Source organism: Mauremys mutica, chromosome 3 (assembly GCF_020497125.1).
Source record: "Mauremys mutica isolate MM-2020 ecotype Southern chromosome 3, ASM2049712v1, whole genome shotgun sequence".
In the NCBI taxonomy this organism is placed as follows: Eukaryota; Metazoa; Chordata; order Testudines; family Geoemydidae; genus Mauremys; species Mauremys mutica.
In genome coordinates, this window is record NC_059074.1 from 69,653,894 (window position 1) to 69,671,796 (window position 17,903).

At 45.1% G+C, this 17,903-nt stretch overlaps 1 protein-coding gene across 1 annotated transcript in view; it reads right to left on the bottom strand.

Annotated features, from left to right (window-relative positions):
- Nucleotides 1-8,566, bottom strand: part of UBE2J1 (ubiquitin conjugating enzyme E2 J1) — a 55,894-nt gene extending 47,328 nt beyond the window's left edge. The window contains exon 1 of the mRNA XM_045011547.1: nucleotides 8,422-8,566. Within this exon, the coding sequence (XP_044867482.1) occupies nucleotides 8,422-8,452 (31 nt within the window). The 5' untranslated portion in view covers nucleotides 8,453-8,566. The remainder of the gene's footprint in view (nucleotides 1-8,421) is intronic.
- Between the last annotated feature and the right edge of the window lie 9,337 nt (nucleotides 8,567-17,903).

The following is a 17,903-nucleotide window of genomic DNA, read 5'->3' on the forward strand; positions in this document are numbered from 1 at the left end:
ACTTGCTGGAGGATTCTCTGCACCTTGAAGTCTTTAAACCATGATTTGAGGACTTCAATGGCTCAGACATAAGTTAGGGGTTTGTTGCAGGAGTGGGTGGGTGAAATTCTGTGGCCTGCATTGTGCAGGAGGTCAGATTAGACGATCATAATGGTCCATTCTGACCTTAAAGTCTAAGACTCTAAAGACTCAGATAAAAGAGTGCTATAAACTGAACCACCACCACCACATTCTGCAGCAACCTGAGATATCCTTGAAGGTCTTTCCATTCAAGTATTAAGTATTTACTGTCTAAGAAAACAAGTAATTTCCTGGTAAATCTATTCCTGTTTTAAAAAAATATATATATGCTGACAACTGCACAAACTTTAGAAATCCAGGAATAAGTTACAGTTGCATCTGTGTACAGCACACGTTACAAAAGGGCCTTTCATAACATGAACATACACAATGATAAATTCTGAAGTTTTAAAGCAAAGATTATTACTTAAGCAAACACGAAACATCACAAAAACGCTTAAAGTGAAAATCTTTTCTCAAACTCTCCTCCCGCAGGCTTTCAATGTTTTAAACTGGGGGCCAACACCCTTACAATAGTTAAAAAGAATTAAAAGTAGTAGTCACTTCAGAATGGTTTGTCCAAACCATAGTGTCACTAACAGGTTAGCAGCTCGTCATTTTCCCCATTATAGTAGATAGTCATCGGTTTTAAGTTGTAAGGGAAAATCCTAACTAATGTATGTGACTATCAGTGAATTATTTATAGCACTTCTGTTTTTCAAGGTATATTAATTTCATTTTTAGCATTTTTCAGTTTTATGCAGATATTCAAAAATAGGGGGTTTTCAGGGCTTACATTATTCATTACAGTATGGGCACCTAGAGTGTGAGCCACGCTGACATATACCCGCAGAACAACTTAGGTGTACTTTTAAAACAATATAACCCATAATGGAATATTTCCTGCTCAAAGTTCTAATAAATAAATGAATGTACCAATGTAACCAATCAGTGTTATCAATCAACTATATAGATGTCATTATAAAGTATTTTAATGGAACATGACACCTAGTCAATACATGTTGACACTTGTTACTATCTTGGCCCTGATTCTGCAAAGCCTTCTGCATATCCATAACTTTACACACTGTGAGTAGTCCCATTGATTTATACACAAACATCTTAGTATGTTTGTAAAATTAAATAATTCCGCTAAACATTCCTTTTATCCTTTAAAATAACAATTTTGTGTGCTATAATTTGATTATGCCTTCCCTAATTCAATCCTTCCTTCTCCAGTTGTGCCTCATGTAACACAAATAACTCGTACACATATACAGATAAAACACACATTTACATGTGCAAAAAGGTAATTGCATACATTTTTAACTGGCACTGCTTAGAGTTTTAAAAATATGGCCCAAAAAGTTTGTGTGTGTTTTATCTATTAATATCTTGAACTTGGGCATTTTGTAAAATAAAGTGTTATGCTATTCATTTAAAAAGTAAACTAACTGTTAACAAAAGGGATTTTCTAAATGCACATACATACTTAAGGGAGAAAACACAAATGAAGAGCTGTCAGATTTTTATATATAATAGCTTATCACAAGACTGTAGTCTGTCTGTTTTTTCATGAACTGTTAATAAATTCTCTAATAACAAACCTTAGAAAGTCGAAAAATCCTAAATCAACGTTAAAAAAATTGAACACACCCAACCCTACAATACTGGAAAATAAGAAAGTAACCCAAACAACCTTACCTCTGCCACAGTCCACCACCAGCGTGATACCCAAAGTAAAGCAGGTGTCTGTCTATGACAGTCTTGTCTATGGTATCAGTTTTTTGGGGTTGTTTTGTTTTGCTGAATGTAAGAAGGAGAGTACACATGCCAAGACAAGTCCACCGTTCATAAATATAGCATTTTATACCTTCTTCTGATCAACTGTTCTTGCTAGTACAGCAAAGGAAAGCCGGGGCATTGCCCACTCACTATGCCCTATTCCAACTCCCTTTGGAAAAGCCAGTGTTGCTTCAGCTATGGGTTGTAATATTCTAATCTAGAATCACAGAATCATAAGGCTGGACGGGATCTTGAGCAGTCATCTAGTCCAGTCCCCTGTGCTGAGGCAGGACCAAGTAAACCTAGTCTGTCCCTGAGAGGTGTTTGTCCAACTTGTTCTCAAAAGCCTCCAATGATGGGGATTCCACAATCTCCCTTGGAAGCCTATTCCAGAGCTTAACTACCCTTTACAGTCAGAAAGTTTTTTCTAATATCTAAACAAAAATTCCTTGCTGCAGATTAAGTGCACTACTTCTTGTCCTATCTTCAATGAAGATTGAGAACAATTGATCATCATCCTCTCTATACCAGCCCTTGACACATGAAGACTACCGGGTTGTCCTCAGTCTTCTTTTCTTAGAACTAAACACATCCAGTTATTTTTTAACCTTTCCTAATAGGGCAGGTTTTCTAAACCTTTTATCATGTTTGTTGTTCTCCGCTGGACTCTCTTCAATTTGTCCCTATCTTTCTTAAAGTGTGGCACCCAGAACTGGACATAGTACTCCACCTGAGGCCTCACCAAGCTGAGCGGAGCGGGACAATTATCTCCTGTGTCTTACATTTGACACTCCTGTAAATACACCTCTACCCCAATACAACGCGGTCCTCAGGAGACAAAAAAATCTCACCGCGTTATAGGTGAGACCGTGTTATATCAAACTTGCTTTCCCCCCGTTCCTTGTTCCCTGACCGCCCCCTCCAGAGGACCCCCCCTCCCTAATCACCCCCTATCTAACCTCCCTGTCCCGACTGCTCTGACCTCTATCCATCTCCCCCACCCCGACAGGCACTCATCGGCAGTGGCGGGAAGCAGAGCAGTGTGGCCCCAGTCCACTCCACTCCACCAGCTCCCAGACGCGATGCTCCGTTTCCCGCCGTCGGTGAGTGCAGGGAGGTTGGGGAAAGGACGCCCCCCTGCACTCACCGGCGGCGGGAAGCGGCCCCAGCCCGCTCCACTCTGCCAGCACCCAGCGCTCTGCTTCCTGCTGCCGCTGAGTGCGGGGAGGTTGGGGAAAGGACATCCCTCCCATACTCACCTGCGGAAGGAGGCGGAGCGCTGCGGCTGGGAGCTGGTGGAGTGAAGCAGGCTGGGGCTGGACTGTTCTGCTTCCGCCGCTGCTGGTGAGTGCAGGGGGGAATCCCTTCCCCCAAGCCCCCTCCCCCGAGCAACACGGCTGGGGCCAGGGCGAGGGAAGCAGAGCGGGCTGCTCCCGGCCCCCCGCTAATCCTCCGGGCCACTCTGGGACTGCGGGGTCCCCAAAAGTGCCCTCCCACAGCTCCTGCCTCCCAGACCCTTGTGGGGGGAAGCCCCTGACCACCCCTGAGACCCTCTGCCCCTTATCAAACCCCTCGGCCCGGCCTGGTCCGGCACCCTTAACATGCTGCTCAGAGCAGCGTATCAGAGCTTTACCGTGTTATATGCGAACCCGCATTATATCGGGGTAGAGGTGTATATTCCAAACTAGATGGACATCTACAGGCAGTATACTGGTGGATGGTAACAGTTATAGGTCATCAGAAAGGCTGCTACATTTTTCATCCAAAAGCATGATCTATTGTTTTTAGGACCTCTTCTAATCATAAGTGTTACTTTTAAACAGCTGGTGGTGAGCAAGCAAAAAACTGCGGTACTCTAGCTGTGGTACTCTTTTTTATTTTAAAAGTTTTGCCCTAACTGACAATTTTCTTGTTTTCTAATGTTTGTGTTTATATAAATTCACAGGTCTTAAGTTTTGTCCCTCTCACTGATTCATATTTGCAGCCTTAACTTCATCTTAAAGTTTATCCGTGAATTCTTCCACGCCTCGATTGTCCCCTCTGGTTATGTACCACAAATAGAGCATCTCCCAGTCACTTCTTCTCAGCTTATGCACAATGTGCCTCATGTGCCATGTGACCAGGATTTGGCCTGCTAGTTGGATCATTAGCTTTCCCAGACTGGGCCAGGTACTGACAGGAAGCACAATGGGAACAGTGATCCATGCCCCGCTCCTAGTCACTAAAAAGGTAGGAGAAGGGAGTTCTATATTTACAACATTGTCTCTGATCCCCTCCACCATCTAGAAGAATATGAATACTCTTCTGGGGCTATTTTGTGTGGAGTAAGAGGAGGAGAAGCAGCTAACCAGCTTCTCTCCAGAATATCATTCCTACTGACTTGGCAGATTTCCAAGACTTGGCACAGATATCCAATGCCAGCTGGGTTTCACCCATCACTGTTACAGAGCAGCCATGGAGTACTTAGCCAATGGCAGTACAGAAAGAGGCACACTATACAGAATGCCATTTGCTACAAAATATATTCCCAATTCTAGTATTCTTCCCTAGTTACACTTACTAAAAGCATCCACATCACTTCATCCACATCACATCACACCCAGGGTTGAGAGTTCAATCCTTGAGGGGACCATTTGAGGATTGAGTTGGGGATTGGTCCTGCTTTGAGCAGGTGGTTGGACTAGATGACCTCCTGAGGTCCCTTCCAACCCTGATATTCTGTGATTCTGTGACTGTTTTTAATCAAACTAACAGGGCTAGGTAGAAAAGTGTAGCTGGAAATTCTGACTTTAAAGTAATTTTATCTTTAGTGGGTGTCAAGACATCACTTCTCAATAGAAGAGACATTCTGATTTATTTTTAAAAACCTTAGTTTTAACCTTTTTAAATATTCAAATAATTAGTCTTTTGTTCCAACTGTTAAATAAAACCCTGGGGTTTTCCCCATAAAACTTAAATTTTGCTTTTATATAACAGTTTTCAGCCACAGCTCTCAAGGTGCTTTTACAAAGGAAAGTAAGTATCATTGTCTCTGTTTTAATTTTGCAAATGAGTGAAAGTGAGGCATAGAAGAGTATAGTGATTTGCACAAGGTCACACATAAGGTCAGTACCAGAGTGAGAAACTCCACTATAACACACTGTCTTCCATCTAAGATGCCACATATTTTAGAAAGCAGATATCTAAAACTACATTATAGTAACATATGATATGTTTTTCCCATCTATAATATGGGGATAATGATACTGACCTCCTTCCTAAAGCTAAATGTAATTATTAGATTATTACTAGCATGAATTTGGAATGATCTAGACATCTTACTCATAAGCAATGCAGTCATCACAAACACAGGCCAATATAAACTTCGCCCTACACTACCTCATCATTGGCTGGCTTGTGAGGCCTTACATTCAACTTGACAGCTTCTCTGTATTTGTCTATCTATACGCAACATAATAACTTTTTAATGCTGTATCTGATCATTTCCAAAATTTCAAGGAACATTCCAGGCATCAATGGCCAGAACCCTATTGATTTTGGGGACATCAAAAGATGGGCAACAAATGGAGCCACTGGCATCTGTTTATGCCAACCATTAACATCTTACAGAATAAGAATAGTCCTGCTCATCCGTCCAACGGAGTTTAACATGTTGACACCCTAAAGAAAACTAATTGCTCTCTCTGCTGGGAGACTGGGGATGGATTCTCAGCAAACAAGAGTAACCAGAGACAGAGAGAACTTCCTTCCTTCCTTCCTCCCTCCCTCCCTCCCATTTTGCCTCCTGTTTGGGGTGAGATGGCACCATCCAATCTGGAGGGAAGAAAAGTACTCTTATTCTCTCTCACGCGCGCGCGCGCGCTAAAAAAATTTTTTTAAAAGAGTGAAAGAGAGGAAGGGAGGGAGGGAGAGGGGGACAGACACAGAGAGACAGGGTGTAAAGTGGTGGTTCTCAACAGCCGTTCACAGAGGTCTTCCAGGGGGTATACAGGCACTGACTTCCCCTCTTTCCCATGGGTGCTCAACCTCCCGCTCTGCACCCGGCCCCACCCCCATTCCAACCCCTTCCCCAAAGTCCCTGCCCCAACTCCGCCCCCTCTCTTCACCTATTCCAACTCCTTCCCCAAATCCCCGCCTTAGCCCCAACTCCTCCCCTGAGCATGCCGCGTTCCTGCTCCTCACCCCCTTCCCCGCCCCCGGAGCATGCTAACGCCACCAAACAGTATTTGGCAGTGGCCGGGCAGGCAACGCTGGGAGGTAGGCAGAGGAGGAGGGACGCGGCGCACTAAGAGGGGAGGAAGTGAGGCCGGGGGAGAGCGGGGGGAAATTGGCTGCCTGTCGGTGCAGAGCACCCACTAATTCTTCCCCCGGGTGCTCCAGCCCCAGAGCATCCATGGACTCAGTGCCTATGAGGGGGGTACATCAACTCATATAGATATTTGCCTAGCACCAGCAACGTCAGTAGAAACTAAAATTTCATATAGATGACTTGTTTATACTGTTCTTAGTATTACCAACTTTATAATTACTCAAAACAGAACACCCCTGCTCAGCCTCTTCCCTGAGGCCCTGCCACGCCCCTTTTCTGAGGCTCCAGCCCCTCTCACTCCAGCCCCCCTCCCTCCATTGCTCACTCTCCCCCACCCTCACTCACTTTCACTGGGCCGAGGTAGAGGTGCAGGAGGGGGTGAGGGCTCCAGCTGGGGCAGGGGGTTAGGAGGGGGTGAGGGCTATGACTGGGGGTGCGGACCCCAGGGTGGGTCTAGGGATGAGGAGTTTGGGGTGCAGGAGGGGGCTCAGGGCTGGGGCAGGGGGTTGGAGTGTGGATTCTGGGGTGGGTCTGGGGATGAGGGGTTTGGGGTGCAGGAGGGGGCTCCAGGCTGGGGCCAAGGGGTTTGGAGTGCAGGAGTGGGCTCAGGGCTGGGGTGCGGGTGAGGGCTCCAACTGGAGGTGTGGGCTCCAGGGATGAGGGGTTTGGGGTGCAGAAGTGGGTTCCAGGCTGGGGCTGAGGAGTTTGGAGTGCAGGAGTGGGCTGGGGCAGGGGTGTCAGTCGGGGATCTGAGTGGGGGTGCAGGCTCTGGGGTGGCACCAGGGATGAGGGGTTTGGGGTGTAGGAGGGGGCTCAGGGCTGGGGTTTAGGGTGCAGGACAGGCTTTGGGGTGCAGGCTCCAGGTGGGAGTTTGGGTGTAGGAGGGTGTTCGGACCTGTTGCAGTGGATTGGGTGTGGGCTCCAGCCAGGCGGCACTTACCTCAGGTGGCTCCCTGTCAGTGGCGCAGTGGGGCTAAGGCAGGCTCCGCACTGCTCCCAGAAGCGGCTAGCATGCCTGGTCCCTAGGCAAGGGCAGCCAGATAGCTCTGCATGGTGTGTGCTGCCGCCACAGCTCCCATTGTCCACAGTTCCCAGCCAATGGGAGCTGGGGAGCCAATGCTCGGGGCATGGCCAGCACACAAAGCCTCCCTAATCCCTGCGCCTAGGGGCCACAGGGACATGTCGCCACTTCCGGGAGCTGCGCTGAGCTAGGGCAGGCAGGAAGCCTGCCTTAGCCCCACTGCGCCGCCAACCAGACTTTTAACGGCCCGATCAGCAGTGCTGACCAGCGCTGACAGAGTCCCCTTTCAACTGGGCATTCTGGTAGAAAACCAGACACCTGGCAACCCAGACTACTCTAAATATTATACACTGAAATCTACATACAATATTTATATTGCAATTTATTTTATAGTTATATGGTAAAAATGAGAAAGTGTGTAATTTTTCAGGAATAGTGAGCTGAGACACTTCTGTATTTTATATGTCTGATTTTGTAAACAAGTAATTTTTAATTGAGGTGAAACCTGGGGGCACGCAAGACAAATCAGACTCCTGCAAGGGGTCCAGTAGTCTGGAAAGGTTGAGAGCCACTGGTGTAAAGAATGAGGGATCCTGATGAGGACGAGTTGGGGAAAACAGAGCCCCTGGCATGGTGGGGAGAATGAGGACCCTGGTGCGAAGGGAACAGGAAGGAGAATGGGGGACCCTGCAGTGCGGGGAGGAGGGAAGGGAGCCCTGGCACAGTGGGGAGAATGGGGGGGAACCCCTGGCGAAGGGGATGGGGGGACGCAGGTGGGCAAAGTGGGGTGCCTGGTATGCGAGGGTGGCGAGCACACAGAGGCTGTGGCATGGGGGGGAAGTGAACGCGCAGAGCCCCTGCCACTGGAAAGAAGGGCGACCTGGGAATGAGATTCAGCCATTTCCCCGCCCCCGGGAAGGGGCTCGCTGCTGCCAGTCCAAGCCAGCGTCTCCCCCGGGGCCGAGAGCGCAGCGGGCAGGGCGATGCAGACCCCGCCGCCCTGGGGCCAAGGGAGCTCCGAGGCTCCCGCTCCGACCTATCAGCGCCTCCGGGCCGGACTCCCGGCCCGCTCCTCCCGCTGCCCAACCCGGGGCCGCCGAGGCCTCGAGGGAGGCCGCCAGCCGCTGCCCCAGCGCACGGCGGGCAGGGAGCCGGCTGCCGCCTCCCGCCCAGGCCGACGGACCCGGAGGAGGTTGCTGGGTCGCGCTGCCCCCGCCCCACGCCGGCCCCTCGCTCGCTCGCTCACCCGGGCTCTTCAGGTTGTAGCGGGACTCCATGGCGCGGACGGCGGCTCCCTGCGACCGGCCCGGCGGCGGCCGCTCCCCGCTGTGCAACGGCGGGGGCGGGGACTCGCGCGTCGGCTGCTGACTCGGCTCCGGCAGCGACAGGAAACTGCCCTGACGTGGCAGCGGCCGCTCTGTGACTCCGGCAGGGAGGGCCCTGCCCGCCCGACACCCCGCCCCTTTTCCCCCGTACCGCCCCCGGCGCCGGTACTGCTGCCAGCGCTGCCCCTGTCCTCCGGACCCTCCTCGAGCCCCTTCTGATAGCGCCCCCGCCGCCAGTACCTCCCCGATACTGCCCCATCCCCGTTTTCTAACCCTTAGCCCCGATACCTTCATCCCTGATACGCACCTCTTATCCTCAGTCCCTTATCCCTGATACAGCCCCCCCCATCCCCAATCCCCCTCCCGATGCCACTCCCATCCCCGATTCTGTCCCTCCAATCCAGCTTTCATTCCCCCAATCCCCTTCCTGATACCACCCTGATCGGCTAGGGTGACCAGACAGCAAGTATGAAAAATCGGGACAGAGGGTGAGGGGTAAAAGGAGCCTATATAAGAAAAAGACCCAAAAATCAGGACTGTCCTATAAAATCGAGACATCTGGTCACCCTACCTGATCGCCTCCTGATGCTGCCCCCTCCCAGATAGCCTTATTGATACTACCCCATCTCAAATACCCCTACTAATACTGGCCCCATCCCTGATACCACCACCCCCAATAAAGTCCCCCATGCCTGGCCCTCATCTTGATATCTCCCACATCCCTGATCCCCTTCCTGATACCATCCCTATTCCTGATACCTCTGCTAATACTGCCCCCATGCCTGTTACCACCCCCAGCACTGATTCCCCTTCTCCCTCGAAAATACAACCTCTCATCCCCAATGCCTCTCCTGATATTGCCCCTACTCTGATACACTCCCGGCACCCGTACTGATACTGGCCACAATCTGCCAATACAGCCCCTCCATTGCTGACACAACCTCACCGCTAATGTTGCCTCCATTCCTGATATCACTCCTAATACCTCCCCCACCCTAATACAGCCCCACTGCCAACGACACCTCTATCCTGATACAGCTCGCACTGCTGACATTGCCCCATACCTGATCCCTTCTGATCTCCAATACCCATCCCCAATACCACCCTGATCACCCCACCATCAGTAGTGCCTCCATCCCCAGTATCCCTCCCAATACCATCTTATTGCCCATATTGCCCTCTCCCTGATACCCCCATCATATCTCTCTCACCCTGATACATCCCCACTGCTGATACTTTCCCTATAGTTCTCCCAATACTTTTCCCTGCCTTGTTACATCCCCATCACTTATACCCTTCTCAGTACCACCTTGCATAACACCTTCATCCCACATCCCAATACCTCCCCTGCGCTGATGCACCCTTACCTGGGATACTGACCTAATTACTTATATTGAAAGCTCTTTGGGAGGGGGACTGTCTTTTGTTTTGTGTTTATACCGCGCCTAGGACAATGGGTCGTGGTCCATGACTGAGACACCTAGGCCCTATGATAATGGAAATAAATAATAAAAAAATAGGCACCTATATTTATAAAAGTAGCCTGATTTTCAGCGCTACTGAATTCCTATTGACCTCCGTGGAAGCTATGGGTTAGCAGCATCTCTGAATCAACCCCCTTTTACTGACGTGCCTAATTTTAGTCACCTAAGTTTGAAAATGTTGGTCTTGGCATCAGGTTTATCATTTATGTTATTGTTCCCTATTTCTTGTCCCTACCTCCATATCTTTTCCTTCCCATCTCACCTTTCTCATATCCTATGTCCCTCTGTAAACCATCAGCAGTGAAAACCAGTTGCAAGCAGAAAGGTTGAACACTGCAATGGTTACACACACCTGTACATTTTTGCCTACTTAATTACCTTTTAGTTTCAATTCCAAAAGTTACTCTTCACTTTCTACTCCTAAAATTGTTGCATAGCGTTGTTGGCATAGCATGGCAACTTAAGAGTTAGCTGCATTTCGGTAGTAGACAAGTGATCTTTATGTATACAGGGCAAAATTCTGGGTGCAGTAGTTGGAGGAACAGGGCATATATAACCTTGCCTCTCACTATGACTCACCCTTACAGTGGGAGGGCAGGATTCAAATACAGAACACAGAAGTGCATTAGGCTGAGAGATTAGCTACTACATCAGCTGGTGCACAAAAGGACCCACTGTTGTGTAGGTAATGTCCAAGAACACATGGCTCCATCTTGGGTGCATAATCATCATAGAAACATAGAAGTGTAGGACTGGAAGGGACCTCAGTGGGTCATCTAGTCCAGTCTCCTGCATTCAAGGCAGGATTAAGTAATAACTAGACCATTCCTGACAGGTGTTTGTCTAATCTGTTCTTTAAAAACTCCAATGACAGAGATTCCACACCCTCCCTACACAATTTGTTCCAGAGCTTAACTACTGTGACAGGAAGTTTTTCCTAAGCTCCAACCTAAACCTCCCTTGCTGCAATTTAACCCCATTGCTTCTTGTCCTATCCTCAGAAGTTACGGAGAACAATTTTTCACCCTTCTCTTTGTAACAACGTGTATGTACTTGAAAACTGTTATCATGTCCTCTCTTAGTCTTCTCTTCTCCCTACTAAACAAACCCAGTTTTTTCAATCATTCCTCATGGGTCATGTTTTCTAGAACTCTAATCATTTTTGTTGCTAACCTCTGGACTTTCTACAATTTATCCACATCTCTTTTGAAATGTGGCACCCAGAATGGAACACATTACTCATGTTAAAGCCTCATCAGTGCTAAATAGTGAAAGAATTATTTCTCATTTCTTTCTTACAGCACTCCTGCTGATACATCCCAGAATGATGTTCACTTTTTTTTTAAACAGTGTGACACTGTTCACTCATATTTAGCTTTTGATCCGCTATACCCCCCAATCCTTTTCCACAGGACTCCTTCCTAGTCATTTCCCATTTTGTATGTGTGCAATTGATTGTTCCTTCCTAAGTGAAGTACTTTGCATTTGTCCTAATTGAATTTAATTCTGTTGATTTCAGACCATTTCTCCAGTTTGTCTAGATCATTTTGAATTTTAAACCTATCCTCCAAAGTTCTTGCAACCCCTCCAGCTTGATAATCTTCCACAAACTTTATAAGTATACTCTCTATGCCATTATCTAAATCATTTATCAAGATATTGAACAGAACCAGACCCAGGACTGATCCCTGTGGGACCCCACTAGATATGCCCTTCCAGCTTGACTGTGAACTCCTGATAACTTCTCTCTGGGAATGGTCTTTCAACCAGTTATGCACCTACCTTATAGTAGCTCCATCTACAATATATTTCCCTAGTTTGTTTAAGAGAAGGTCATGCTAGACTGCATCAAAAGCCTTACTAAAGTCAAGATATAGCACATCGACCACTTTCCTCCATCCACAAGGCTTGTTACCCTGTCAAAGAAAGCTATTAGTTTTGTTTGATACGATTTGTTCTTGACAAATCCATGTTGACTGTTACTTATCACTTTATTATCTTCTAGGTGTTTGAAAAATTGATTGCTTAATTATTTGCTCCATCTTTCAGAGTACTGAAGTTAAACTGGCTGATCTGTAATTCCCTGGGTTGTCCTTATTCCTCCTTTTATAGATTGGCACTATATTTGCCATCTTTCAGTCCTCTGAAATATCTCCAATCTCTCTCATCAGCAGTTTAGGGGGTCTTACGTCTTCACATGGTATGTTGCAGTCACTAGGAATGGTGCATCTGAATTTGTCCCACTTGTTTTTAAAAGATCAGTAAGGAGTGGCACAGCACACAAACTTGGCCATCCTTCCTCACTTGGCTACCCTGAGTCATCTTGCCACGTACTAGTCAAATGGCTCTGGGACTCACTACAGGGCCAGACCCTTTCACTCTTCACTATAATAAGGGCAGTACTTTGCCCAAAATCTGTAAAGAAATTTAGAATCCTCCTGGCTGAAGGGCATTTTAAATAAAGGTGTCATCAGGTGAATACTTGTGTAGTTCAAATAGAGTAATATTTAGATGAGTTGACTGTTGTCTCTGTTTGGGTTATGGTAATTGTGCTTGACAGCGGTTACAGCATCACTTAATATAGCTCACAAAGGAAGCACCTGCACTTAATATGAACAATTCGTTTCTAGCTAGAAGAAGAAATACACAGTCATCATAACTACATCAGACTAAATATTACAGAAACAATCCAAATACAGTTTTAATTTTTAAAAAGTAGGAATCCATTGTAATTTTTTCCATTCAATTAAATTACATCTTTGCCAGTTTGGGAACATGGGTTACCGTACTAGGTTTAACTGCATATCTTGATTACCTTTAGATACATGTAGGAAGCTAGGTTTTAACTCCACTACTCCCCATGCTACCTGCTGGCTTGTAATAGCCTCCCACTGAAGGACCGTGTGTACCATGGCTGCAAGCACCCCTTCACTAATTTCCATAGGCAATATTGCCAACCTCAAAAGTCAGGGCCCCCAATACCATGATTTTTTTTTAATTACATTTTTAGAGTGGGGGGGGATTATTTGCCTTCTGTTTCCAAGCCTTCATCATGCACCATTTCAAGCTTCTCTGCAACCTGGAGGTCTAGAAACTTTGTTTTTTAAATGAAAAGTGAGATTCTCATATAATCACTTGACTGAGCTGGGGCTTTAAGTAAAAACATCAAATATCATGAGACTTGCAGTAAGGCCACAAATGTTGGCAACACTGCATTGGACCTTGATCTAACTAGGCTATTTCTCATGTTGAAAAACTGAAAGTGCTCAGCTATAGCAGGCAGAAACTAAAATGTACCTGTATTTACATTACTACAGCAAACAAATATTTCCTTCTATATGCAGTCACCAGAGAAAGAAACAAGATTTGACACAAGATAGTGACCTCCTTCAGGACACTTAGGATAACCACTATTGCTGACCCCAAATATTTAAAAAAAAATCATGAATCAGGCCTCAGAAAAAGAGATTAATCACATTTTTACTTTTTACACAATCAGCTCACAAACACATGGTTTCTGATACTGGTAAAGGAAAACGGTATGGTTAATGCATATTTTGTATCTAGATTTGATACATTTTTCTGTGCTCTTGTGGATATTAGTGAATTAAACTAACTGATGTGAAATTGAATCACTGTTCATTTTCTCCTGCAGGTCAAGTAATTATGTGAGAATGGCTAATAAAAACATTCCTTCCATTTCCCTGCCTCTCTGCTCCCAGCAGCTGGGGACAAGAAGGGCCGGCTCTAGGGTTTTTGCCGCTCCAAGCAACAACAACAACAAAAAAAGCCGAGATCTGCGGCACTTCGGCGGCAGCTCTACCACCGCCGCCTGTCTTCGGCGGCAATTCAGTGGCAGGTCCTTTGCTCCAAGATGGACTGACTGAGGGACCCGCCGCCAAATTGCCACGGAAGAGCCGCACATGCCGCCCTTCTCCATTGGCCACCCCAAGCAACTGCTTGCTGGGCTGGTGCCTGGAGCCAGCCCTGGGGACAAGGGCTGATCCAGCTCAACACAGGGCCCAGGTTTTCATACAGCAGGGATTTGGTCTGTTCAAGAGGAATTGCAATATAACATCTTGTTAACTAAAGCTTATATAAATAACTGCATTTTTATATACTTTGACCTTTTAAATGCACATGCAAATAATTTCTTCAGAGGGAGTTTTATGAGATCTCAGAAATCTGTGGAAAAGTATAATGGTTTCTTTTAAAAAGTAGTATCCCCCACTGACACCAAGGACCACATTTAAAACACATAGCTTTATTGATTTACAATTTCTAGCCTTTCAACTCATGCATTTGGCTGAAAGAATTTAAATAACCAAAATAAACTTTTAAAAAACTAATATATTAATGTATATAGTTTTTATAACATGTCCCCATTATAAAACTGAACAGCTATCTCTTATTTTGAACACATATTGATAGATTATTATATTGTGCTCATTACATACTGGGTCAGATCAATGGTCCATTTAGCCCAGCATCCTGTCTTCCAACCATGGCCAATGCCAGATGCTTCAAAGGGAATGAACAGAACAGGGCAGTTTCAATTAATTCATCCTCTGTCATCCACTCCCAGCATCTGGAAGTCAGAGGCTTAGGGACACCCAGAGCACAGGGTTGCATCTTTGACCATCTTGGCTAAAAGCCATTGATGAACCTACCCTCCATTAAGTTATCTAATTCTTTTTTGAACCCAGTTAATAGTTTTGGCCTTCACAACATCTCCTAGCAACAGGATCCACAGATTGACTGCGTGTTGTGTAAAGAATTACTTCCTTATGTTTGTTTTAATCCCGCTGTTTATTAATTTCATTGGATGACTCCTGGTTCTTGTGTTATGTGAAGGGGTAAATAACACTTCCTTATTCACTTTCTTCATGCTACTCATGATTTTATAGACCTCTATCTTATCCCCCTTAGTCCTCTTTTCAAAGCTGAATAGTCCCAGTCTTTTAGAAGCTGTTTCATTCCCTTCATCATTTTTGTTGCCCTTCTCTGTACCTTTTCCATTTCTAATATGTCTTTTTTGAGATGGGGTGACCAGAACTGCATGCAGTATTCAAGGTGTGATCATACAATGGATTTATATAGTGGCATTATGATATTTTCTGTTTTATTATTTATCCCTTTCCTAATGGTTCCTAACATACTGTTAGCTTTTTTAACTGCCGCTGCACACTAAGCGCATATTTTCAGAAAACTGTCTATGGTGACTACAAGATCTCTTTCTTGAGTGGTAACAGCTAATTTAGATCCCATCATTTGGTATGTGTAGATGGGATTATGTTTTCCAATGTGCATTACTTTACATTTATCAACAGGGCCAGCTCCAGGCACCAGCTAAGGAAGCAGGTGCTTGGGGTGGCCAATACAAAGGGGCGGTACTCCGTCCACTACTGGGGCGGCACATCCGGGTCTTCAGCGGGAATTTGGCGGCGGGTCCCTTAGCCCCTCTCTTCTTTGAGCTGCCACCAAAGTGCCGCCGAAGAGGAAGAGAGGGAGTGAAGGACTTGCCGCCAAACTGCCACCAAAGAATGAAGAGGTACGATCAACTTTTTTTTTTTCCGCCACTTGGGGTGGCAGAAAACCTGGAGCCGGCCCTGTTTATCAGCATTTAATTTCATTTGCCATTTTGTTGCCTTCTCACCCAGTTTTGTGAGATCCTTTTGATCCTATTTTCACTCTACTTTGGACTTAATTATCTTGAGTAATGTTGTATCATCTGTAAACTTTGCTACCTGTTTACCTTTGTTTCCAGATCATTTATGAATGTGTTGAACAGTACTCATCCCAGCACAGATCCCTGGGGGACCCCACTATTAACCTCTCTCCATTATGAAAACTGACCATTTATTCCTTCCCTTTGTTTCCTGTCTTTTAACCAGTTACTGATCCGCAAGGGGACCTTCCCTCTTATCCCATGACAGTTTAGTTTGCTTAATAGATTTTGGTGAGGGATCTTGTCAAAGACTTTCTGAAAGTCCAAATACACTGTATCCACTGGATCACTCTTGTCCACATGGTTGTTGACCTCCTCGAAGAATTCTAATAGATTGGTGAGGCATGATTTCCCTTTACAAAAGCTGTGTTGACTCTTCCCCAACAAATCGTGTTCATCTATATGTCTGATAATTCTGTTCTTTACTATAGTTTCAACCAGTTTTCCTGGTACTGAAGTTAAGCTTACTGGCTTGTAATTGCCAGGATCATCTATGGAGCCTATTTAAAAAATTGGCATCACATTAGTTACCCTCTAGTCATTTGGTACTGTGGCTGATTTAAGTGATAGGTTACATACCACAGTTTCATATTTGAGTTCCTTCAGAACTCTTGGGTGAATAATATCTGATCTGGTGACTTACTACTGTTTATGAATTTGTTCCAAATCTCCTCTATTGACAACTCAATGTGAGACAGTTCCTCATATTTGTCACCTAAAAAGAATGGCTCAGATGTGGAAATCTACTTCACATTCTCTGCAGTGAAGACCGATGCAAAGAATTCATTTAGCTTCTCCGCAATGGCCTTGTCTTTCTTGAGTGCTCCTTTAGCACCTCAAACGTTCAGTGGCCCCTCTGATTGGTTGGCAGGCTTCCTGCTTCTGAGGTACTTAAACATTTTTTTATGTTAGTTTTTGAGAGTTTGGTTACTTGCTCTTCAAATTCTTTTTTGGCCTTCCTAATTATACTTTTACACTTGACTTGCCAGCGTTTATGTGCCTTTCTATTTTGCTCAGTAGGATTTGACTTCTAATTTTGAAAGGATGCTTTTTTGCCTTTAACCACTTCTTTTACTCTATTGTTTAGCCACAGTGACATTTTTTTGGTCCTCTTTCTGTTTTTTTTTTAATTTGGGGTATATTTAATTTGGGCCTTTATAATGGTGTTTTTAAAAGTTTGATGCAACTTGCAGACATTTCACTCCTGTGACTGTTATAACTGACAAACTAGTAGTCTTAGCTTTTGAAGTCCTCTCTATGAAGTTAGACCTGGTACATTTGCTTCAATAGTAACTATACAGATACACAGCACCTTCTTTCCAGAGGAAAGATTACTGTGTTTTCACGGAGTTTAATTCTAAAACTACGGTGTCACAAAACCGAGAGCTTTGCCAAATCATTTTGTAATTAGTGGTACCGCATAAATGAAACAAAGAACTAAGGAACAAGCTTTGTTTGATTTGGCTGGCTGAAGCAGAACTTTGTCTTGAGTAGTTTAGAGTAGTCTTCATTGTCTGAAGTCTAAATTAAGAAAAAATGTTTTTTGTTTGCAAAGAGGGAGGAATTATATCAAATTACAATATTGTTTTCTCTTTTCACCATAGTTTTAAATCAGTTTGAATTATAAAAAGGATTGAAGGTAAGCGTAAGAACTTTTAGGATAAATATCAGAAAAAAGTTTTCTGCTAGTGAGGTCTATGAAACTGTAAAACAGTTTCTCAAATATTAGCAGTGGAAGACATTTTATTTTCAATTTAGAACTAGACTGAACACAGCAAGAGAGAATATAATATAAGGAACATTGATCAGAACAGATAAGATAACCTGATAGAAATTAGGGATGTAAAAGACCTATGTCAGATTTATATCTCCCATAGAGCAACAACATGGAAGGAGAAAAAAATCTACCAAGCTCCAACTAAATGCCTTGTGTTAAGCTGTGGTGTACCATCTTGTGGGGTTCCTTTTAAAAAATGTTCTTATTTATTTTGATAGCATGGAAACATCCACCACCGATACCTACAACACACATTGGGGGGACAAGGCTGTAGCCAGAGAATTAACTGAATAGTGGTTCAAAAGTACAGAAGGTGCTTATGAAGGCCTGTGTTAGGACCTGCATACTGCTGACTGGGTGGCTGCATTTGGGTGCTCTTGCTTTTAAGTCTCTCAATGTTCTAGTTTTCGCATC